Source organism: Thalassophryne amazonica, chromosome 11 (genome assembly GCF_902500255.1).
Source record: "Thalassophryne amazonica chromosome 11, fThaAma1.1, whole genome shotgun sequence".
Taxonomy (NCBI): domain Eukaryota; kingdom Metazoa; phylum Chordata; class Actinopteri; order Batrachoidiformes; family Batrachoididae; genus Thalassophryne; species Thalassophryne amazonica.
In genome coordinates, this window is record NC_047113.1 from 40,432,426 (window position 1) to 40,457,163 (window position 24,738).

The following is a 24,738-nucleotide window of genomic DNA, read 5'->3' on the forward strand; positions in this document are numbered from 1 at the left end:
CACCCTCTCTACTTTTAAGATTAGGCTTAAAACTTTCCTTTTTGCTAAAGCTTATAGTTAGGGCTGGATCAGGTGACCCTGAACCATCCCTTAGTTATGCTGCTATAGACGTAGACTGCTGGGGGGTTCCCATGATGCATTGTTTCTTTCTCTTTTTGCTCTGTATGCACCACTCTGCATTTAATCATTAGTGATCGATCTCTGCTCCCCTCCACAGCATGTCTTTTTCCTGGTTCTCTCCCTCAGCCCCAACCAGTCCCAGCAGAAGACTGCCCCTCCCTGAGCCTGGTTCTGCTGGAGGTTTCTTCCTGTTAAAACGGAGTTTTTCCTTCCCACTGTCGCCAAGTGCTTGCTCACAGGGGGTTGTTTTGACCTTTGGGGTTTTTACGTAATTATTGTATGGCCTTGCCTTACAATATAAAGCGCCTTGGGGCAACTGTTTGTTGTGATTTGGCGCTATATAAAAAAATTGATTGATTGATCTCATGCTGATCAATTTGCCATTTATTTTTAGCACCTTTTTTCTATTGGTGTTTATGCATTTACCTGAAAACCAATGAGTAATTGGATTATTTTTGTTCATTATTTTTCATAATTTTCACTGTAAAGTAATATTATAATTGAACTTCCTAAATACTTGATAATATGTGATATGTTTTCAAAATTAACATTTTATTAACTCAAATCTGGTCATTTATTGACACACTAAGGAAGAAAACATTTTAGCATTTCATGACCCCAAGATTACTAAATGGCTCAGAGTGTAGTTTGAATTTATTTTATTGACACAATACACTCAATGTCAGAAATAGTACATTTATGGAAAACAAACCTTTGAAAGCATTTTAATATTTGCTTTTGCATTCATAAATTTACATGCAGTCAGAGCTTACATTACAAAAAAATAAATAAATAGTCAATCTATTGTTCGTGCAATCAACAGGAGAAAGTAATTGTTTGCAATTGTAGAAAACAGCTGTTCAATACAATTAGTACAAATAATTATGATATAAATAGGTAAATAGATAAATAAATATAGATGATATGGCAAACAAAATGCAATGCAAAAAAAAGAAAGTGATTTACTGCATCAGTGTGAATTACACAATTAATAAAATTCAGTCTCTCTCTTAAGCTACCTATAAATGCAACACAATACGTACATTTAATGCAGTTTTTACGCTGAAAAAAGAACCAACTTTAAAAAGCGTTACAATTGGTAAAACCTGAATGAATTACGTTGTTTTAAGTTCAAACAACTTAATTCATTCAGGTTTTCCCAATTGTTACACTTTTTAAAGTTGGTTCAGCTATTCTCTTTTTTCAGTGTGTGCTGATTACTGTTGTAATTTTGTTCACTGCAGCTGTGAGAAGAGTGGTGTGCAGTCCCTGAGTGTGTCCAGCTTCTCCACCACTTCAATCAGCGTTTCGACCTTCTGTGAAGGAAGCACTGTCTTCGCGTTGTGCCGAAACTTCTTCTTTAAGCTCTCATTGGTTAGTGGGTTGCGCCAGTGGCCGTAGAAGGTCTCACAGCGTCCATTTAGAACATCTCCTTCAGCAAGCGTCACTTGGACCTCACCGTACATGCGGTCGAAGTTAGCAAGGTTGTCGTGGGGATGCTCCACTCGAACACGGCTCAGCAGCGTGAGCAGCTCAGGGCGCGATATGGCATCGGGGGCGAAGGACTGTACTGTCACCTCTCCATCCAAGAGGGCGCTGCATGCATTGAACTGAAAGGAATGGCGAGCCTCGTGCTCAGACTCAGGGAAGGGCCGGTTGATGTACTTAGATTGTGGGACTCGGAGAAGGATGTCACGGATTTGATAGGGGGAGACTCCCATGAGGTTTTTATGAATCAAAGCTGCAGCATCTGCCACCCAGTGCATCCCGAGGTGTGCTGGGAAGCGCTTGAAGCCCATGTCTTGATCCTCCAGGAGGAATGTGTAGCCGTCGTTGGGCATCTTCATAGGTTGTGGCGCGTAGTCCTCGTAAAAAGCGTTGAAGCCGGCCACCCCTGACACGGCATCTAGGACCAGCAGACTCGCCTCCAGGCTTCTCGATGCCAGCAGAGCAGCTTCCAACCCCAGCCGTGAGGCATTGCCGATGTGCAGGGGTTTGGACTGGGTAGCAGCATTCGCCATGGGGGCTCCAGATAAAGAAGCAGCAATGGCCAAGGCATGACCACAGCGAGATGGGTCCAAAGATAAGAGGTGAGCACAGGCTGCTGCACTTCCCATGGTCCCCACCACACTGGGAGGATGAAACCTGATAAGAGACATGTCAGAAACATCACAAATCATTTATACTTAATTTTATCCTGCTGCACATATTCCATTTTTTAAAACATTTGTGTTAAGTCAGCTACAGTCAAAGTCTGAGCGTCATAGCATCCACCACAGTGTGGAACCACCTTGGGTCCTAGATGGCAGCCAACCACCCAGAATGATAACTGCTCCAGTCCTACTTCTCAAAAGTAACCAACTATCTGATGCAGTCAGGTTAAACGTATGCATGCTCTTGGCCTTCTCCAGTAGATGGGGTTCTGTGTGGTGCATCATGTACAGAGAAATGCGCTGCATGACCAAAGTATCATGCTCCCTCACAATGCAAGTGATGCTCCTCAGTTACATTGTCTACTTTAATTCCATATAAAAGTATTTTTTTTTCTTCTGGCTTCTCCAGTTTTGCTTAGGGTCTCAGTAACCACTGAGACTGAAGATCAAATCGTGTCCTTAAATTACTCAAGATTCCTCCTTATGCAAATTTCTTTTGGGTCAAACTGAACATTTTTCTTTAAAATGGTAAATGGACTGTATTTATATCATGCTTTCCAATGATGCCTCACATTCAACCAAAACTGATACCATTGTGCTGCCATACAAGGATTAAGGATCTTAGCCAAGGGCCCTTAGTGATTTACCAGTCTGAAGGGAATTCAAACCAAGATCTTCTGCTCACAAGCCCACCACTTTAACAACTTGACTATTACCTCCCCGAATGACCAGAAATGCTTGTGATACCGTTAGATCTTGGTGATCTATTTTCTCTCACTGGGTGCACAGTTTTTGTTTAAATTGTGGAAACACCACCTTGAGCCCAGACATAATTTTCAGCAGAGTGGTAAAGGAAATTAAATTCTTTAGCTATTTCACTCATTCCTAAGCAAATAGGGCAGCACGCCTGCCTTCCATGAAGATCATCCCTTCCAGGCCACATATGGTTCATTCTCCATTTGGAGTTGCACCAGGAAGGGCATGTGGCAAAAAAACAAAACACAAAAACCTGTGCCAAATCAACATGCAGACCCCAGAATAACAGGAGAAGCCAAAAGAAATTAGTTTAGTCTCAGCAAATAACACCATTTGGCATCTTGTAATGTCTTTCCAACACGAGTTCTCTGTGATATAACTGTGCTAACAGCACGCACAGAGTCTGTGCTGTCCCTGAGGTGAACATGATTACAGACCTTTCACAGCTCATTGACACACTGAACTGCACCGGCTGGCTTGTAAACCTCACTGCAGTGATCAGCAGAGTCAGAAATGGGTCTCTGTGGACTGACGAAAACGCCAGTTCCCCTCGTAGAAAAACCCAAATGAAAGACGCAGCAAACCTTCATATGTGTGATTGGATTCACACTCACCTCTTGGGGATGTGGTGAGCCTCGTTAGAGAACCTCATCAGTCGGCCCTGGATTTCTATACCGACATTGAATGCCAGCAGGAAGTCGAGGCCGCTGGGCTTGTTGTTAACAGGCATCATGTCGCTAAGCGCTATCACAGCAGGAAGAACAGCTCCTGAGGGATGAGTGGCAGGGTGCCACGTATCATCAAAGTCCATGGCGTGAGTCTGCAGTGCAAAGACAAACTACTGAAGGATTGTACATGATAGGACATGCAGTTCGTGCCACAACTCTGTAACAGGTTTACAAGGCCAATACGGGCTGCAGAAATGGGCTCACCAGCACAGCAGCTTTTTAATAACCTGATAAAAAACTATAATCTGCTTATGGTAATGGATTTAGGGAGCACAATGTCAATGAGACGTCTGGTTGGTTTATTTATACTCACTGCCACTCCATTGACAAAAGCAGCCAGCGTCGGGGAGAGTCTGGTGCCCTTACGGCCGTACACAGTGCTGACCTGATCGGCAGCGTACATGTGCTGAAAGCAAAAAGATGAGACGGAGTCAGTACATGGATATTTTTAGTGCAAAATATTTTTAGTCCTTGCATTAACACACCAATGCAAAGTGAGCTCTGAAATGCTTGTGATGTCATAAGGATGTAAGCTTTAAAAAGTAATCAGTGTGCAAAACAGGTGAGGAAAAGTTTGTGGAAAAGCTCATCAGACCGGGGATTACAGGGAGTTAGAATACTGCACATAAATCAGTTGTTGTCTTTGTGGAATCAGTCATTGGTCTTCTTCTTTTGGTTGCTAGGGGTCACCACAGCAGATCATCTGTCTCCTCAGTACCCCTGCATGTCCTCCCACACCACATTCATAACTCTCCTCTTTCGTCCTCCCTCTTCTCTTCCTGCCTGGCGGCTCCATCCTCAGTATCATTCTCTAGATATACCCTGCATTCCTCCTTTGCGCATGTCCAAACATCTTAATCTAACCTTTCTGAGTTTGTCTCCAAACCATCCTTCCTCTGCTCTCTCTGTGATATGTTTCTTCCTAATCGTGTCCATCCTCATCACTCCCAAAGGTCATCACAGCATTTTCAGCTCTGCCACGACCAGCTCTGCCTCTTCTTTTGGTCAGCACCTCCACCTCAAACCCACACAACACACAGTGGTGTGAAAAAGTGTTTGCTCCCTTGAGCTTTTACATGTTAGATTCTTTTTTTTTAGGACATCAAAAAACAAAAGAAGTTTTGTATTTTAAAATTTCTAAAATCATGCCTTTTAAACTCACTGTGAAAAATAATCTCTACATTATGAATTAAAATAAATAAAAATCTAAAAGCCAAAATGACTTATTCACACCATCATTTTGGCTTTTAGATTTTTGTTTCTTTTAATTCATGATGTAGAGATTACTTTTCACTGTGAATTTAAAGAGCATGATTTTAGACATTTTAATATATAGAGCCTGAATTTTTGTTGTGTTTTTTTGATGTCCTAAAAAATTTCTAATACGTAAAAGCTCAAGGAGGCAAACACTTTTTCACACTCTGTAGCTAGTGTTACTACGGTCTTTTCTTTCCAAATCCCTCCAGTCACTTTTCCCCACCCGCTCCACCCTGTCTGCCTTCTTTTCTTCCTCGCTCCACCACACCTTCCATTACGTTGTACAGTTGACCTCAAATATCATCTACTTTCACTGTCTCTGTTCCATTCGCCCCCCCCCCCCCCATTCCCGCTCATCTTCTTTAACAAATCACAGAAAATTCATCATCTGAACATTTGAATTTTTATATTAACATGTTATAATTTGACAGTGTGTTAGCATTTGACTTTTGCACATGATGCAGTGTAGAAGAATGATAGCAGCTTCTCTTTGTGGGTGACATTTCAATAATAACATTGATGTGGCTTAATGGCAGTTTTTTTGGAGGGGGGGATCAGGTAGATTAATACGGAGTTTGGCACCCAATTCGTAGACCTGTGTTTGATTCCTGGTCATTCTACCTCTGTCCTTAGACAAGACACTTCATCCATCCAACTGTAAACAGGTACTGGTCTTAGTTGGGGAGGTAACCTGAGTCAGACGGAGTCGTAGACTCCCATCAACTTCAAGGTGTGGAATCCAGGGATATGCACCAGAGCCAGTGTGCCTCAGGAACTGTGTAGGACTTTTTTTTTCCTTTACATCAGTTGAGACAAGTGTGTGACATTTGTTGATTTTATGTCACCTGACAGTGCTGCAGGACCAGTTCAAACACGTCTGTGGTGCTGCCGATCAGACCGACGCCGATGCTGTCTAACACCATCCTCTTGCTGCGCTGCAGGACCACGGGAGATAAGTGCTGTGGCTTCACCTCACTGATGAACCTCCCAAAACTGCCTGTGATTGTCTCCTCAGTGGCGGGCTGCTTCGGAACTGCAGAACAAACAGACCAGATCGAGGAGGATAAAGAAAAACTAGAATGTTTAGATGTTTTTCAAGCAGATTATTTTCTTAAAGGTAAAAATTACAACTTTATGATTAGATTCACATGGAGATCAAATGTTTACCTGCCAGTGCTGCCTGATGCAGTGCTCTGACAGCGGACAGTGATTTCTGCAGGACACAAAGAACAAAATGTCTGAATAACTTCACAGGGACACTTTGCCTGTGATAAAATAACTGTGCTCTTGTTGTACCTGTATGAGGTGTTACTGTGTGTGTGTGGTGCTCAGCATTAAAAGAAGGTGGTCAAAGATCACGATAAAGAAACTCAAAGACTAAAACACGTGCACTGTATGTGCTGTGTGGACAATCATAGATTAATGAAGTCAAACACACTCAGCTCTCAACTTCATCAACAACAATCCAATCTTAATCTTATCAAATACCCTGTGAAAATGTTCTAAATCTTTACCTGGAGTCTGGACATCATGATGTCAATTTCTCTTTCTTCTGGCTTCTTTCACGCTGACGGTTCGAGTCTGTTCTTGTGCTTCTGCCTTTTTCTCTGAAGATGCTGCTGTTGTTTGTAGTTTGAGATGCTGCCCTCCTATATAGTCCAGCCCTGCCGACAGGTGTAGGAGGAAGAGGGACGCGCAAAATCCATTTTATGAGCAGGTGAGGGATTTCCACTGTGAGTTGCATCATCAACAGCATCATCTACAAGAAATCCTTTGAAACTGGAGAGGAGGGGTGTGCACAGGTGGGTGGGAGTGGTAGGGCAGTGATGTCATTTTTCAGCTGGCAGGCTGGAGCTCAATGATGGAGGGAAATTCCAACAAACCCCTCCTATATTCAACAAAACTATATTTATGACAAACTTGCATCCAGCTCCACAGGAACGCCACACTTCAGTTACATGAACATCTTTACCAGGTACGACTTAATTTCCATCTGTTTTACTGCTGTCTTGCACAGGATTAGCACATAAAGAGTGTTTGAGGATTACTGAGTGGACAGTTTGTGTGTGCATGAAGACTTGGTGTGATTACATGACAGCTGCACATTAGATTGCTGGATGAATATTTACACTTTAAGGATGGTTTATGAATTCATGAGATTAACAAGAATACCTTGAGAGTGATGTTTTACATTTGGATAAATTTGCACAGACAAAGCAAATTTAAATACTCTTATATGTTTTTGGTTTTTTTTAACCATTTAGGCTTTGTGTCAGTGTCTAATGAAAGAGTTCCACATAAACCTGTTGCTTTAGTGCTGATAAGACACAAAAGAGCCTGAAGTGAAAGTTTAAAAATATCTCTGACATTGTCTGTGAATAACATCCAGCTCAGGTTATACAGTACGGTGCAAAACTCTTCGGCACCCTAGGCCCTTAGTTCAGCAAATGTGGTTTCTTTCTTTTACTACTGTGTCAGAAGAAAAAACATCTAATTTGATTATTTCAAACATTATTTTCCAAAAATCTCTATGTTTACTGGGGGTTTTATAAAATTTAATCTGCCATGTTATTAAAAAGATTAAAACGGTCAGATTTCAAAAGCATTTTTGGTATGTGCAGTAGGGCTGCAACAATCGATCATCGATGAATCTGATGGGGTTTCGACACGATTAATCGATTAAATGGATTAGCAGGGAATTTTTTAAAAATGTGCCAGGGAAACAATTTTTCTCTCCTTCCATCACTTTATTTAACAACAGAACATTATTTCAAAACTTAAAATACTTGAAAATCAACAAATCATTAAATGTCCCTTGGCTGTTGAAATATAAAATAATAAAGAATAAAACAGTTTATAATAAAGAACAAAAATAATTATTTCAAATGACATTGCTTTATCAAAGTACTAAGTTGCCATAAAACAACATTGAAACATATAAATGTTATAAAATATATGGTGAAAAAAGAGGTATTTTTGTTGCTGCAAATGAGCAATTAGCATAACCAGTTAACTATAAAACCTAAATCAAAAACTGTAGCCTGACTCGTATGTGCAACATTCTCTGTATAACTTGTAAACTATGTGGTAATTTCACAATGACACATGTGACTGGTCTCTTTCTCTACAATTGTATTGTAGCATTATAAGTTATTATTACTATTATTATTGCTGCTATTATTTTTAATATATAAATAAAAATAAATTAAAAAATATTATAATTTGTAATACATTTGACTCTTTTACAATGACAAACGCTGAGCCATTAATTACTATACAGAAAACAAATGCACAAACATGCTGAAATGCCAGGAGCTTAATGCTAGCATTAACATAGAAAACGCCATAGACATGCTAACATGTTAGCATTGCCGTTAGCATAAAATAAATCCATCAACTGTTTCAGAAGACCATAACAGGTCAGTTTAACATAAAAAAGGTAAATATTCCTCACAGACATATGCTCTTTAGGGTTTTAGTGGGGAAAAATTAAGATAAACCGAAATAAAACAAATGAAAGCAACGAAGCAGCAGCTCGAAGCACTCCTTCATTGGTTCAAGATTCAAAGCAAAGCTTGGTTGATTGATTATATGGAAGAAACGAAACATTTGTGGTAAAACAAAATTATTTAGCAACTAATCGATGACTAAATTAGTTGACAACTATTTTAATAATCGATTTTAATCGATTAACTCGATTAGTTGTTTCAGCTCTAATGTGCAGCGTGTTTACACAGAAACCACACATGACTGTTAACCAGCAATCTGATGCTTGGTTCAAAATGGTTAACTGAACAGTCATGTTTTGTTCAGGAACTAGCCTATTATTGTTATAAGCAGAAACACCCGTTGACTCGAATGCGCAGTGCAATAGATAAAATAAATAACTGCAGATGCAGTCAGAGAATGACAACCCAATCTCACGGCAGTTTGTGGGACTGGGTTACAAAAAGTACATTAATCTATGGGTTCGCGACGGGGGTACGGGGGTGTTTTTTGTGAATTAATTTCGTGACAGGAGCACAAAATGTGGAATGAAGGGGATCGCCAGGGGGTCATGATTATCCTTTGGTGAGGGTACACACTTACACTATGGTTATGGTTAGAGTTTGGAGAAGGGGAAGATTATAAATAGCAAAATAAAAACTGCACGGAAAAAAAAAAACAAAAATGTGACACCGGGCTGGAGAAGGAACTGTTTGTAATGCTGGTTATAGGTGCTGTCATTTTTTGTGGAAAAACGCTGATTATTGTGATCATCTTTGAACTTACTGTTGCTTATTCTGCTGAAGCAAATTAAAGAAATGAAAAGATCTTTGATCAAACTACATGTAATGAACCGACCCTTTTATTATTTTTTTTAACTATATGGATTTGAATGACGTGCGATTACACCAATCATGCTTGAACCCTCGTGCACATGCGTGAGTTTTTTCACGCGTGTCGGTGACGTCATTTCCCTGTGGGCAGGCCTTGAGTGAGATGTGGTCCCGCCCTCTCGTTGCTTTATCAAAATTTTTTCTGGACCTGTGAGGAATATCCGAGTGGACACTATTCGAGAAATTAAGCTGGTTTTCGGTGAAAAGTTTAACGGCTGATGAGAGATTATGGGGTGTTTCTGTCGGTGTAAGGACTTCCCACGGAGCGGGACGTCGTGCAGCGCTTCCAGGCGCCATTGTCGGCCTGTTTCAACCTGAAAACATCCTAATTTAAGGCTTAATTCACCCAGGATGTCATGAGAGAACAGAGAAGATTCAGAAGAGGCCGACATGAGGACTTTATGCGGACATTCCACTGTTTAAGGACATGTTTTAATGAAAGACGTGCGAGCAAATTCGCCGAGTCGTTTCCGTGATGACTCGGCGAATCTGTGCGCGCCACGACAGGAGAAACACCTCCGTGTTGAAAACCATTTGTAAAATTCAGGCGGCTTTTGATGGCTTTCAACAAGTGAGTAACTGAGAAATTGTTTAACAGCTTGGGCATGTTCCAACTTGCCCGTTAAGGTTTCCAACGGAGGTGTTTTTCCTGTCGCGACCCCCCGCGGTCGGGTCCGGTCCGACATTTCACCAAATTTTGTCCCAAACTCTTTATATTGTGTTCACATCATGAGTGGACATATATGACCAAATTACCCTGACAGTGTGCAGACGGTAACACTGATTAATTGAGTTGGTGTACAGATGGTACATGTTATTTGTGTATTTACGCTGAGATTATACCCATGTATTGATCTGTTGTCTCTGTCATTTGTTCCAGTGTGTCCTGCGCTTTGATAACCAGTTCACTATGACATCATTAGATGGTTTTCCAGCCAGTTTTTACAGTGAGCCAGGTGTGCTCGGTATGCTGTCCAATGGAATCAGCGCTTTCATCGTGCTTTTGCAGAACTTCCACAGAGCATACACCGGTATCCCACCTGTAGGGGTGGAGGACATTCTCGCAGGTAAAAGCTAGATAACGTGATTAAAACATCACAGTTGAAACTGTAATATAAAAGAAGCTAATTTGCTGTCTTAATTTTCAGGTGTTCATCTCATCGTGATTGGGGGGATATGTCAACTTGTGGCTGGTCTGCTTTCCTTTCGAAAATACGATCATCTGAGCAGCACCGCCTTCATTGGCTATGCTGCTCTCTGGAGCAGTTATGGTGCCACCAGAATCTATAATGGTGCAGTCACCAGCACACCAGGAACAGCAATCCTGCGACAGATGATGAACAATATGTCACTGCAGACTGACGTGATGATTCATTTGCCTCAGAACGACACACACAAATACCCAGTTTGCCATTGGTGCCTGTCCATAAATGAGTCAGCCATCTCTGGTTTGATTCCGTACATCCTGCTCTCATTTCTTCTCGCTTTTTGTTCTGCCACAGTAAACTACATCATGCCCTTTGTGTTTGGGGCCATCACGGCCACCTTAGTTTTCGAAGCAGTGAGTCTGGTGGCAACCTCTTGGGCTCTTGTTGTCTCTGCTGTTCTAGAGTTGTTCATTTTGAAGTTTGCTATCTACGGTTCAGCAGCACTGCTCATCAAAGGTCTGGCTCAGCGTTTAGTCCTCAAAGGCTTCGGCATGCCCCTCTTCAATGTTCTTCTACTGGGAACCTCCAACTCAAGAAGTGCCCAAAATACTGACCAAGAGAAGAAGAAGAACACAAAATACGCAGAGCCCATGGCTTTGGGTTTCTTCTGTGACACAGTTGCTCCTTTCATTTTAGCTTTTTATGACTTTGGGTACATGGGCTCCTTTGGCTTAGGAGTCACATGGGTCTCAATCATCTCAGCTGCCCAGCTGTTCTCCAGTTACTACGCCCATCTGCGCCAAGATTCCTACCACACCACCAAATTTGGTCTTCATGCTTTATATTGGCTGATCAAGGCTTGGGAGGCATTTGTGGCTTCTGTTGTGATTGCGCAGGAGAATGACGTGTCCTCAGGCAGGGAAGCGATGGTGGGAAACTGGTTCTTTGTGGTAGCCACCTTGTTGTTCTGCGTGGCAAGCATGAACACAGACATCCTGGAAGTGGTCCACAATGCATCCTTTCTCCTGCTCACCATCTCCTCCATCCCCCAAATCCCCATGAAGGTTTTCTTCTTTGGTATAGCTTGCTCGCTGTTCGTGGGAGTCTCCCTTTACGGCACCTTCGCACGTCTCATCAACAGTATAGCTGAGAAGTCTCTAATCCCTGTGGGCTCACAGCTTGTTGTCACCAACAAACTTTTGAAGGTTTTCAACTGCAGCAAGTCCAGCCTGTCCACACAGGGGGAACTACACCAGACTGAACAGACTCCAGATGCCCTCTTTTACATCTTAAATGGCATTGCTGCTCTCTCGGCCCTCCATGATAGTGCATCCAGCAATAATCCTTTCTTCCTCCACCTGACTGTGCCTTGGGTCCTTATCCCTGGAAGCATCATCCAGGCCTACGTCAGCCGTCTTCAAGTCACAAGAGGCGGCCAGTTTGGTTCGGTCATCTCGTCCTTTTACGTGGCAGTATGGGCTGCCTGGACCTGGTTTCGGTTTGCAGGTATGTCTGCCTAAACATGGTCATATGGAGATATTATTGGCTTAATTATGTAGTATTAATTGTAGTTATTAATTTCTCTTTTTCAGGTCCCATCCTTCAGCTGTCCCGAGAGGCACCCTCCGGTTTTGCAGCAGCAGCTGTTGCTTCCCTCATCATTAATGCGTTGCTTATGCTGATTGGTAAAATTAACCACATTGTTTTAGTTGTCTGTAGAGGTAAAATTTTGTTTCTTGACTTTAAAGGTTTTTGTTCATGTTGTTATTTGTCACAGCTGCCTACAGGAACCTGGTTTTGCTGTTTCTCACAACAGTTATGGAGGTTGCACTGGTCTGTTTTTTGCTGTCCACCTTGCAGAAATTGCCCATCTATTTAGAAAGTAAGGAGAGATTTTGCGAAGGTATCCAGTATTCCGAGAAACGTGTTTTTCATAAAAGAATGTAATGATGTGCAAACGTCTTGTGTTAAAGTGGTCATGCTTGCACTGGTTTCAACAATTTGCATTTATGGAGCTCTGGCATCCTTGATGAACTGCATCTTCTCAAAACGAGTTCTTCCTCTGGGCCCTGCTTTGTTACAGGTATATGGTGTTTTCATTTTCTGAGTCTGTTCTGATTTGTCCTGAAGTCTTTTATGAACACCTCTCCTCTCCTGTGGACTGTTTTAGGTACAAAAGAAACAGGAGACGGCTTCAGAGTTACCCTGTCCTGTGGCTAATTCCAGACTAACCAGCGGCCTGCTTAAGATCGCTGGCCTGCTGGAGGAGGGAAGAGTTTGCGGGATTCCCACAGACACTGTTTACGCCTTGGCTGCCTCCTGCAAGAATCCACAGGCCATAGAGAACATCTACAATATTAAAGTAAGACTTTTTGTTCAGCTTTAATTTCTCACTATCTATAAGCTTCACATCTGTGAACTAGAATTACACTCAGAAGAACGCATACCTCCATTTCTTTAAATCCCGAAGTCTGATCTTTGGCCTTGATAGCTGAATTTTGACTCTGATCTTTGACTTTGTATCCTTATCACTGATCCTGACTGCTTGATTCTGATCACTGACCTTCAGTCCTGACCTGATCAACAGTCTTTGTGATCCTGATTGCTGATCCTTGGTTCAGATAATAAAGGATCAGGGATCAGGATCAAAACTGAACTTTGATCCTGATCACTTACATTGGATCCTGAGAACTGACCTTTGTTCCTGATGACTGACCTTGAATCCTGACATGATGGATGATCTGTGATATCCTGATTACTGATCTTTGGTCCTGATAACTGACCTTTAATCATGATGATTGACTTTGTTTCCTTATCACTGATATTTGTTCTAGATTGGTAATTTTGAGCCTGATAATTCACATTTGATCCTTGTCACTTACATTTGATCGTAATCACTGACCTTTGATCTGATCACAGACCTGTAATTCTGACCTGAAGATTAATCATTAAAATAAATTAAAATCCTGATTAGTGGTCTTTGGTTCTGATAGCTGAACTTTGATCATGATTTTTGACTTTGCATCCTTAGCAGTCATATGTGATTTCAATAATTGACTTTCATTCTTATTACTCCCATTTGATCCTTATCACCTTTGATCCTGATCTGATGGGTGATCTTTGATATCCTGTTTACAGATCTTTCAATACGATAGCTAAATTTTTATATTGATTCTCTAACTTGGATCCTGATTGATGACCTCTGATTCTGATCGTGGCCTCTTTGTAAGCACCGATCTTTGATTATGAGAGCTGGACTTTGGAGGTGGTCACTAATCTTTGATCATGACTTTTGATCTGATTCAGTGACATTTGATCCACATCAATAAACTTTGATCCCGAGTGTTGACCTTTAATCATGTTTGCTTCATCAGCATTAATAATCCTGCTGCTTGATCCAGATCAACACCAACATTTAGCAGGCCCATTCTCCACCTGAACAATTTTTATTAAATTGGTTTATTAATTTTTTGTGCCATCTTGCATACAAAAAGGTAACAACATGTGATCACATAACCTCCTTGGTGGAGGTTATGGTTCTGATTCATGTGGAACTTATTTCTTGTGATTTTGTGACCTCTTAAAGGACAGACCAGCAGAGAAACCCATCTGCATCTGCATCTCCAGTGTGGAGCAACTGGTTGCAGCCAAACCTCCATTCAGCCCCTTGCTTTGGGAGTTCATGAGGAATGTGTATCCTGGAGGCATCAGCTGCATCGTTAGCAAAGGGGACTGGCTGTTCAACCTGGGTAAACCAGCCTTATATATGCTGTGTTAGTGGATCCTCTCTGTAACCTTCTTAGCATTACACATACTCACATCACGCTTTAATGACTGCAGGAGTGGGACCAGCTTATGACCGTGTTGGGACCAGGGATAGCATCATGATCCGTGTCCCCAACCACACTGTGACCGCCCACCTATGTGACCTCACTGGGCCCCTTGCCATTACCTCAGCCAATCCCAGTGGAGAACCAGACAGCACCCATCACAGCATGGTCATCAGGTACGCATCTATTCACAAAAATTTAACACCTTGATTCAAACATATTACCTATTTCTTTTAAGATTATTAATTCATCTGCTTCCTTCTGCTCTGTTGCAGTCGACTGGGAGACAAGATACAAGGAGTTCTGTGTGATGGGGAATCAAGTGAAATAATTGCTTCCACTGTGGTCAACTGCCAGAAGATTGATGAAGGTATATAAGGAAATCTCTTCCAATATTTTCTCCACTTTTGTTAAAACAAGCATCTTCTGAACTGACCTGTCTTTCAAATTTCCACAGGAACCATCTCTTTTGTGAGAGAAGGCTGCGTTCCTGCAGAAAAGGTTCAGCAAATCTTTAACAGAGTTAAAAACAGCATGGTGTGACGTCGCGGACCTCTGTGCTGTCATTCCGGGCACTTCTGTAGGTCGGGGAATGCACAAAATGTTCTTCAGCTTCTAAATTCCTACAAACTCACACTTTCTGAAGAATATGTGAAGGACTGTGTGAAAACTGTGGATGTCTTTGATAAATGTTGTAAAACGTATAAAAACCTCAGTACTAAAGGCATCACTACTACTTCAGCAAAGTGAAAATATGTTGATCAGGACTTCTGTTAAGACCAAAACTGTGAGCTTGAAACAATTACAAAGCATCATTATATAATGCATGTTAAAAGATAATCTGTAAACATATTTAAAAATTATATAAATTATATTGTATCTTATTATGAAGTGTACATTGTTAAACAATTTGTGTTTTACAATTCATGTCTCTCATTGTATTTATTTACGGATTTCATTGTACAATTTTGCTTCAATCAAATGTTCTTTGTAAATAAACAATGAATTGTAAACTAGTTTTGTCTAATGTGTCTGCCATAATAAATAAATACATTTTATTTATATATATATATATATATATATATATATATATATATATATATATCAGGGGCGGATCTAGAGATAAATTCATGGGGTGGCAAGCAGGGACAGGCACTATTATGTGGGATGGCAATGTAATGTTTATGTATTATGCTATTATAGGTCAGGAATCTGGATTATAGCGTCACAAGTCCAAGTTTCATATAGCCTAGAGCAGCGGCCTGCAAGCTTTTTGTGCCACGGACCAATTTTCATGTAACGTTAAAACAACATTTTTGCAGACCAATATAGAAAAAACTATAAACAATGTGTGTAAAAAATGCCTGAGTGGAATGGTAATTTCAAGCGCTCCAATGGGCATCATAGATCTGTAAATTGTGTTTTCATGATCACAAAATGAACATTGCTGTAGTAGTGCAGCAGATAACCAAAACAATTGTTCAGTTTGTGATAAAAGCATGAAATGTGGCACACATATTCTAAATTAACTAATGTTTATTTTCAGATATGGAGACATCCTGGAGGTGACCTCTAATGAGCTACAGGGGTCAATAAAGATTTACACAGGGGTCAAAATATAAAAATTCTCCATTCATGTTGAAAACTATACCACACTATTTGTGTGATCATAAGGATTCCAAAAATGTATAGTTTGGGCTATCCATGACTGAATGTTCTGGAGTTATGGGGTAAAAATAGCAAAAATGGTGACAAAGGTCAGTTTTAGTTTGTACAAGGGTGAAAAGTTAAAGTTACTTCAGTTTTGGTAAAAAGTGATGCAAATTATTGGTTGAGTGAATAGGATTAATAAATGGAATAGTTTTGACTATGTCGAATGCTTGGTCTCCAAAGTAAAGGTCAAACAAGGTTGATGTCCATTGGATTCTATGACATGTGACATATGTTACCTCGTAACATGATAACTTAGCGTGACAGATGATGCAAACTATTCCTTTTTAAAATACTATTAACTAAACCAAGAATTTGCATATTTTTTTTACCAAAATTGGAGCAAGTTTAACATTTGACCCCTGTACAAACTGAAACTGACTTTTGTCACCATATTTGCTGTTTTTACCCCATAACTCCAGAACATTCAGTCATAGATAGTCCAAACTATACCTTTTTGGAAGCTGTGTAATCAGATAAATAATGTGGTATACTTTTCAATATAATTGGAGCATTGTTAAAGTTTGACCCCTGTGTAATTCTTTATTGACCCCTGAGGCTCATTAGAGGTCAGCTCCAGGATGCCTCCATATCTGAAAATAAATATTAGTTAATTTAGAATATTTGTGCCAAATTTCATGCTTTTATCACAAACTGAATGATTGTTATGGAAATTTTAGGGCAATTCTACAGCAACGGAATTACAATATGACCTAATCTGTAGTCGTTAGATGGCGTATATCCAGATTTTGCTGCTGTTGTAATTCCGTTACCATAGAATTGCCCTTTAGCTAAGCTGCACCACTATAGTAGAAAACAACATATTTAATCAAATGACAGCAGAGAAGCTGTATGAGTCTTACCTGAGCTGAAGACTCACAGAAACACACCTCAAGGGTGTGTGTATCAGAGCTTGTCCTCTGTCCATCCTTCTGTGCTCTGTCCATCCCTCTGCCCTTCTCTTGTTTCCAGTGTTCCTCTAAATCCACAACAAAGTGTTTTCTTCCATCAGCAATAAAAAGTGCTCCGCTGTCGCCTTATGAAATGAAAGTGAAACCTAAAAAGTGTACATTGCCGCATGCGTGCACAGACTTGTGTTAACATAACATGACTTTAAGGTTGGACGAAACATCCCTAAGATCTATGAGAGACACGAGTAAAGCTGAAGTCTAGCTACAAAGAAAGTTTTGCCGGCTGATGTGACCAGTGTTGACATCCGTCCTTGTTTTCAGTTCACCTGAAACGACGAGGCAAACAAGAGGTTCCGCCCTAATAAAAATAACCACTGAAAACTTATTCCTCATTGTTTATTAATTTATACAGTACTTGGTGAATGTATCAATTTTCTATTTCTTTCTCCGCAAAGTTTTCCTGGCAGCCGTGTGTGCTGGCGTGTCGTCGTGTCTTTTAGGGAAAGTTAGGCGTCTCAACGGGGGTTGGGGGGCAGGTAGAGCGCGAAGCGCAGAGAAGTCCAGGCGCCGAGGAGTCAGTCCATTCACAGGGGCGGGAGCGACCGCCTGCTCTTCCTGCAATCTGATTGGCCACCCTGTATGCTTCTCCAATTGTCATTGGCTGTTTGTCATGTCAATCATTGTGCTCGATGTAAGTCACCATTGTGTGATCAAACGGAAACAAAACTGAAACCTAGAATAAGACTGCACCGTGTATGAAACACTACAGAACTTTTATTTTGACACAAATTCAGGAAGTGGTTCTGCAGCTGCGCCGATTAAATGCTGTAGCTTCACCGATCACGGACTTTCCTCGTGTTTATAGCAGCGCGCGGTTCGAGAACACTGTATTTCCATAATCTCTATAAATATGGGAGGGCCGGCCCACGCATGTCTAAACGTGCAGCGGCCCACTGGGAAAATGCCCAAAATCACAGATTACCAGTCCGAGCCCGGGATACAGTGCCCTCCAAAAGTACTGGAACACTTGGTATTTCACACATACAACCCCAATTCCAATGAAGTTGGGACGTTGTGTAACATGTAAATAAAAACAGAATACAGTGATTTGCAAATCCCCTTCAACCTATATTCAATTGAATACACCACAAAGACAAGATATTTAATGTTCAAACTGATAAAGTTTTTGTTTTTGTGCACATATTTGCTCATTTTGAAATAGATGCCTGCAACTTGTTTCAAATAAGCTGGGACAGTGGTATGTTTACCACTGTGTTACATCACCTTTAACAAAAACAAGGCCGCATAGTTTCTGGATGCACTTCATAGAGATCTTTTGTGGAAGCTTCTTTGTCTTCCCAATGATTGCACCTCACCTTGAATACTTCCACGGGTGGGGTCAGGGGCGTCGGACTGGGGGGGGGGGGGGGGGGGGAGTTGTACAATAGTACAATAGTTTAGTCCAGGCTCACAGGCGGACCCCCCCCCCCCCCCACACACACACACACACACATACATCCCAAACGGGATCTGACAGAAAGAGGAGGTGTTTAGTAGTGCTGAAACAACTAATCAATTTAATCGATTATTAAAATAGTTGTCAACTATTTTAGTCATCAATTAGTTGTTAAATAACTTTGTTTTACCGCAAATGTTTTTTTTCTTCCATATAAATCAACCGTTTCTGCAGCGCGGCTTTGCATTGAACCTTGAACCAATTGAAGCAGTGATTCGCAGATCAAAGCAGTGCTTCGATCTGGTGCTTTGTTTTATTTTGCTTAATCTTAATTTTTCCCAACTAAAACCCCAAAGAACATATGTCTGTGAGTAACATTTAAGTTTTTATGTTAATCTGACCTGTTATGGTCTTCTGAAACAGTTGATAGATGTATTTTATAACTTAAAAACGGGACCGATGCTAACACGTTAGCATGTCTATGGCGTTTTCAAAAGCTGTTGCAGCTGTCAGCACATTTGTTACTCATGGCTCAGCGTTTGTTGTCGTAAAAGATGTATTACAAATTGTAATATTTTATTCATTTATTTTTATTTATATATCAATAATAATAATAATAATAATAATAATAATAATAATAGAAACAACAGCAATAATAGCAATAATAACTAATAATGCCACAATAAAGTTTTAGAGAAACAGACAAAAATAATCTGATAAAACAAAACAGAAAAGATTAAACCAACTAACAATGAACATAAATAAATATGATGATGAATACTTTATTGAGCAAGTTAAAAACATTTATACATTGCGCACATTCATCTTTGAAAATCCGTACATTACTCAAAGGGAGTAGAATGAAGTAAAACTTATATTTTCTACCCCCTTTCACATATTTTATTTTCGACTACGCAGACAAGAATAAATAAAAAAAATTTGAGATCATATATACCTATATAAACACACACCTTGCATTATACATATCAACATGTATTTACATAAATACACTACCTCTATACACAAATACCCTTGCATACACTATTGCATACACAATTTCTCATATACTCACTCCACTGAAAGCCATCAAAAGCCGCCTGGATTTTACAAATGGTTATCAACACGGAGGTGTTTTTCCTGTGCCGCCGCACCGCGCCGGCTGCGTCCCGACGCACGGACCCGTCCGCACGTCTTTCATTAAAAAAATCTCCTTTAACAGTGGAATATCCGGATAAAATGATGAAACCAATTTCTTCTGAAACTTCTCTGTTCTCTCACGACGTCCTGGATCAATAGAGCCTGAAATGTGGAGGTTTTCAGCTTGAAACAGGCTGATGACGGCGCCTGAGAGCGCTGCGCGACGTCTCGCACCATGGGAAGTCCTTAAAGCGACAGTATCACCTCAAAATCTCTCATCAGCCGTTAAAATTTTCACGGAAAACCAGCTTAATTTTTCGAACCGTGTCCACTTCGATGTGTCTCACAGGTTTAGAAAAAATTTTGATCAAACAAAGCGCCAGTCTCTCAGCAACTTCTCAGACAAAGGAATTCCGACGAGGGGCTGGACAACTCCTCCCACAAGGAGTGCTCACAGGCGAATGACGTCACCGTCAGGCGTGGAAAAACTCACGCATGCGCACGAGGGTTCAAGCATGTCTGACGTAAAAACATGTGAATGAAATCCATATAGTTTTTGAAAAAAATAAAAAGGACCTATACTTTATTGACAGACCTCGTACGTATGTGCAAAATAAAACAAAACACTACTCCACGTATGTTTTTGACGAGAATATAACATAACTTTGTTACAAGGTCAAACGTTGATGTTGTGTGATAAAGGCCTTTTAATAATAACTCACTTAAAGAAATAATGGCAAAACTCACATGTAAATAAAAAACAAAACAAAACGATTAATCGAAAAAATAATCGACCTATGAAGATTAGTAAAATAATCGTTAGTTGCAGCCCTGGTATTTAGGCTGAAATAAAATGTCTTTCCTAAAAAAATCAAAATCCGGATTTCAAAAAAGAAGAGAAAAAAGGACAGGGAAAGAAAACTAAATGAGGGAAAGCAGCTGCTCACCAAATTATTTGAAAAGAGAGGTGAGCTTGAAAACTAGCTATATTGAGTTGGGGCATCTGGGGGACCAACTTTAGTGCATTCCTGCGCATTTTAACAGACAGGCAGGGGCGGTCCTGGAGGCGGGCCGACTGGGCACCCGCCCGGGGCGGCATCGCGGGTAGGGAGGTGGGGGGCATGAGCGTGCGGGAAAAAACCCTGTCAAAAAAAAAAAACAAACAAACAAAAAAAAAACGGGGTGGGGTGGAGTTCGTCCTGACTGAGGAGTTTGTGGTTACGTTACGGCAGAGCGCCCCCCCCCCCCCCCCTCATCTCACCTCTCGCGTTAGGTGAGCAACGCTGCACAGTGCAGAGTTTGTGCAGGGGGAGGGGGGGATCATTCAATGTTTGGACGAAGAGGTGGTCGAAACGGAGTAAGACATAATCATGGATAGGAAACGATCAAAGCCATCAGGTACCCAATTTCGAAAGAAAAAGAAAGAAGAAGAGGAGAAACGAGCAAAGGAAAAAAGTATGTTGGTTTACGTATTCCCACAGCTTCACAGTGCTTTAAACAGTGTGGACGCTGAGCGACCACAGAGTTCAATAGCGAAGCAAAGACTGCAGCGAAACGAGACGAGTCATTGGATAAATGCTGGGCTTTGTCCCGCCCATCGGACGCTCAGCGTGTCTGGGGGTCTATGGGGCAGTGGGCTGGCCTCGGCTGGCCAGGACGCTCAGCTTCTGCATGATGATTGGATGATCTGTCTGAGGCTGAATCCCTTTGATTGACAGCGAAATGAACGAATCAGCGATCTTTTGGTGTAAACATCCGTGGGAGCATTTTTTAATTTTCATTCTGTTCTGAGTTGAACCGGAGACTTTCCTAATCCTCTTAGCGGCATTTTCTTTGTTAAAAACGACTAGCGACAAATCGAGCTTCTATTTCTGGTGTGTTTTTTGTAGCTGCTTGTGTTTGGAGACTGACTTCGGAGTTACTGTCCCTACTGAGCAGCGGGTGCTGCTGAGCTCCTCCACCGTCACAAAGCACTCACAGGCGGACACACTTCACACGAGCCTCGCGCCAGTCCTAGCTCGCTCGCTAGGTAGCAAGCTGCACATAATGGCAGAGCTCTCAATGGTTTGCAGACCAAAGTTAAAGCAACAGCCCCCAGTGCAATGTTTGTGCATTACTATGCACACAGACTGAATCTGGTTCTGTCTCAGGGGGCTAAATGCTTATCTGAGTGCAGAATATTTTTTGCATCACTCTCTGGATTTGCCACATTTTTCTCAAAATCCACAAAGAGGATGTCTTTTCTTGAGTCTGCAGGCTGCTCAAGGTTGCCCAGAAATGCTCCTACTCGATGGAATTTCACATCACGGATAGTGAGCACTGTGGCAAACAATTATGATGCCCTCCTGCAAACTTTTGTATATAGACTGTTTTCCTCTTACTTCTTTTGCACTTCTTGTTATTTATGACAAATTATTGTGGTTTGCCATTTTTGCCTTTAAAGAGTGTTAACTTGTTGCTTCCTGTTACTTATGATACACAATAGTGTTTGTTATTTCTTTTTATGTGTACAGTAATGGGTATAGAATTTACCTCTGTCGTTAGTTCATTTATTTATGATACATGATTGCGCTTTACCATTTTTGCCACTTTAATGTATAGGGTTTTTTTGTACATTTTTTGTCACTTCATAGTATTGTGTAATATACAAATTGTTTAGCTTATTTTGTTATTTATATGGTGCGACTTTAATGGAGGTTTAAGTCTTGTTCATTATGGTGTATGGTACTCTATGATAATGCAAAGTGCACTCTGTTGGTAAAACTGAATGACTTATGCAATATTTTGACCATCGGGTGGTGCTGTAGTGCAGTTGTGCTTTCTTAAATACCTGTACTGTACATAGTTGTAATGTGAAGTCACTGAGTCTTTTGTTTTTTTATGTTCAAAAACTTTATTGAAGTAATTATTGTTTATCTTTGTGTTTGTTATTGCAGTAGTCATTAAAACTGGAAATTTGTTCTTGAAAATAGCTGTTGTGAGTTAATTTGTGGGACTGTGGGTGTTCTGGATGAAGTTAGTGTTTTCATGGGTGGTGGGGCGGAGGTGGTGGCCACGTTAGTGTGCGCGGGGGGGGGGGGGGGGCGCACGCAGGGGGTTTCACCAGGGGAGTAAATCACTCTAGGACTGCCACTGCAGACATGAATGCACCAAATTGCACCATTTTCTAGAAAAATGGTGCAATTTGGTCCCCCAGAGCCCCCAACTCAATATTTCTCCCCCAACTTTAAAAAGGGTTCTGACTCCCAGGTGTGATCTAAGGTATACATGATTTAGACCTGGTTTGACTACGCCAGGAGTGGCCAAGTTCGGTCCTCAAGAGCCACCTTCCTGACACTCTTAGTTGTCTCCCTGCTCCAACACACCTGAATCCAATGAAAGGCTCATTAAAAGTCTGCTAATGAGTCTTTCATTGGTGCTACGCCCCTGGTCCTTAATCCCGTAGTTGCTCCCAGTGTGTAGTGAGCACCTTGCATGGCAGCACCCTGACATAAGTGTGTGTGTATGTGTGAATTGGTGAATGTGAGACATCATTGTAAAGCACTTTGAGTGTCTAATGCAGATGGAAAAGCGCTATATAAATGCAGTTCATTGACAATTTATCTGCAAATCAAAGTTGACACCAACAAACAAGATCACAAGCATACACCAGTTTGCAATACCAGTGGTGACCTATGGGTTTGGCATCGTAGACTGGCCACAGCGTGAGCTTAATAAGTTGGACACGAAAAGCAGGAAGATGCTCACCCTCCACAAGGTTACATACAAAAATCAGTGTATGGACAGAATATATCTCCCTCGCAGAGAAGGCGGTCTGGGTCTCACTAAAATCAACCAGGCCTACAGAGCATCTATTACAAGTATTGGACAGTACTTAAAGAGCTCTGAAGAAGAAATCATGAAAAAGGTTGCCCAACATCACAAGAAGACCTTATCCGAAAAGACCTCAGTCATCAAACTGGCAAAAACCTTGGCCGAAGACCTAGAAGAGAGAGGAAAGCAACAATCTGACACCTGCAACAAAATTGGCAAGACAGACCAAGAAAACAATACAGCAAAAGAGAACAGATGGAAACAGCACAAAAGGGATGGACGATTCCAAGAAGAACTGGAAAAGGAATATATTGACAAAGTTGGATCAATGCAGTGGGTTAAAAATGGAGAAATTGGTTTTGATGGAGAAAGGATTTTAGTTGGAGCACAAGATCAGGGACTTCTAACAAATGGCTTCAAAAAAATGGCAGGGATCTTACAAAATGACAAATGCCAATTCTGTCATCCAGCTGTTGAGAGTGTTTTTATGACCTTTGAAATAAAATCAAACTTTTCACTTGTGTCCTTGTTAATTATGATGTGAATTAACAAACGTATCCAAGTCACTGGTTTCCACAATGCAACACCCAGTCTGTGTAGGCATTGAACAGATGTATGCAGTGCAAAGAAATTCTTATTTAAATGTCTTCTTCACAGACAAGATGATTAACAAGCAGCACAGCATCACAATAAGGTCAATGAAATTCTGTCTGCTGGCAGCAAAGTGACCATAAATGTGAAAATGTGGAGTGCAGAGGGATTGTGCAGACTGCAGCAAGTTTGTTATGTGTTTGAGGGGAGCAAAGTAAAAAAGCAATATTGCATATAATTGTGTGAAATACATTGTACACTGTACTGGCTTTACTTAATTTCTCAAAGTGATTCACAGACATGAACTTTCTGCAACTGTTGTCATGAAAAATCAGTTATAGTTATTTCAGCTCTTTTGATAATGTAAATTAAAATTTTGAGGAGTAATTTAACGTCCTAGCAGAAATGGAGACTTCAGCTTATAACTGATATATATCTGAGGTCTGTTTATTTTGCAAAGTGTGTTTATAAAAGCTTCAATCTTTACTAAAGAACTCAATTACATTTGTAAATATGAATGAATTTGGCTTTAGGTTTGTTTTATATATCTGTCTATATATATATTTGTGTATGTGTTCCACCTGAACAGTATGGCGTCACAGCACGACCCTTTTCCTTTACCAATATGGCCGCCAATCTCGCGCTGGCTCTCCTGCGATCCCTCGCTTTAAAAACAAACGTTAGGCGCTCTTACGTCATGACGTCGTATCATAGCAACAGCGCCACATCGTGTTTGGATCAACGAGCTA

At 40.9% G+C, this 24,738-nt stretch overlaps 2 protein-coding genes across 2 annotated transcripts; one reads left to right on the top strand and one right to left on the bottom strand.

Annotated features, from left to right (window-relative positions):
* Positions 1-1,284: 1,284 nt before the first annotated feature.
* Positions 1,285-17,193, bottom strand: irg1l (immunoresponsive gene 1, like). Its single transcript, XM_034182077.1, has 7 exons — positions 16,945-17,193; positions 6,529-6,678; positions 6,182-6,227; positions 5,860-6,047; positions 4,071-4,163; positions 3,644-3,849; positions 1,285-2,265 (listed from the first exon to the last, which is right to left on the bottom strand). Exons 2-7 carry the CDS (start codon positions 6,544-6,546, stop codon positions 1,356-1,358), a joined length of 1,461 nt encoding a protein of 486 aa, XP_034037968.1. The 5' UTR covers positions 6,547-6,678; positions 16,945-17,193; the 3' UTR covers positions 1,285-1,355.
* Positions 5,974-15,191, top strand: si:ch211-153b23.3. The gene is made up of 11 exons (XM_034182076.1): positions 5,974-6,131; positions 10,274-10,460; positions 10,542-12,047; positions 12,134-12,226; positions 12,319-12,423; positions 12,515-12,624; positions 12,712-12,903; positions 14,128-14,290; positions 14,382-14,547; positions 14,647-14,741; positions 14,829-15,191. Exons 1-11 carry the CDS (start codon positions 6,102-6,104, stop codon positions 14,912-14,914), a joined length of 2,733 nt encoding a protein of 910 aa, XP_034037967.1. The 5' UTR covers positions 5,974-6,101; the 3' UTR covers positions 14,915-15,191.
* Positions 17,194-24,738: the final 7,545 nt, after the last annotated feature.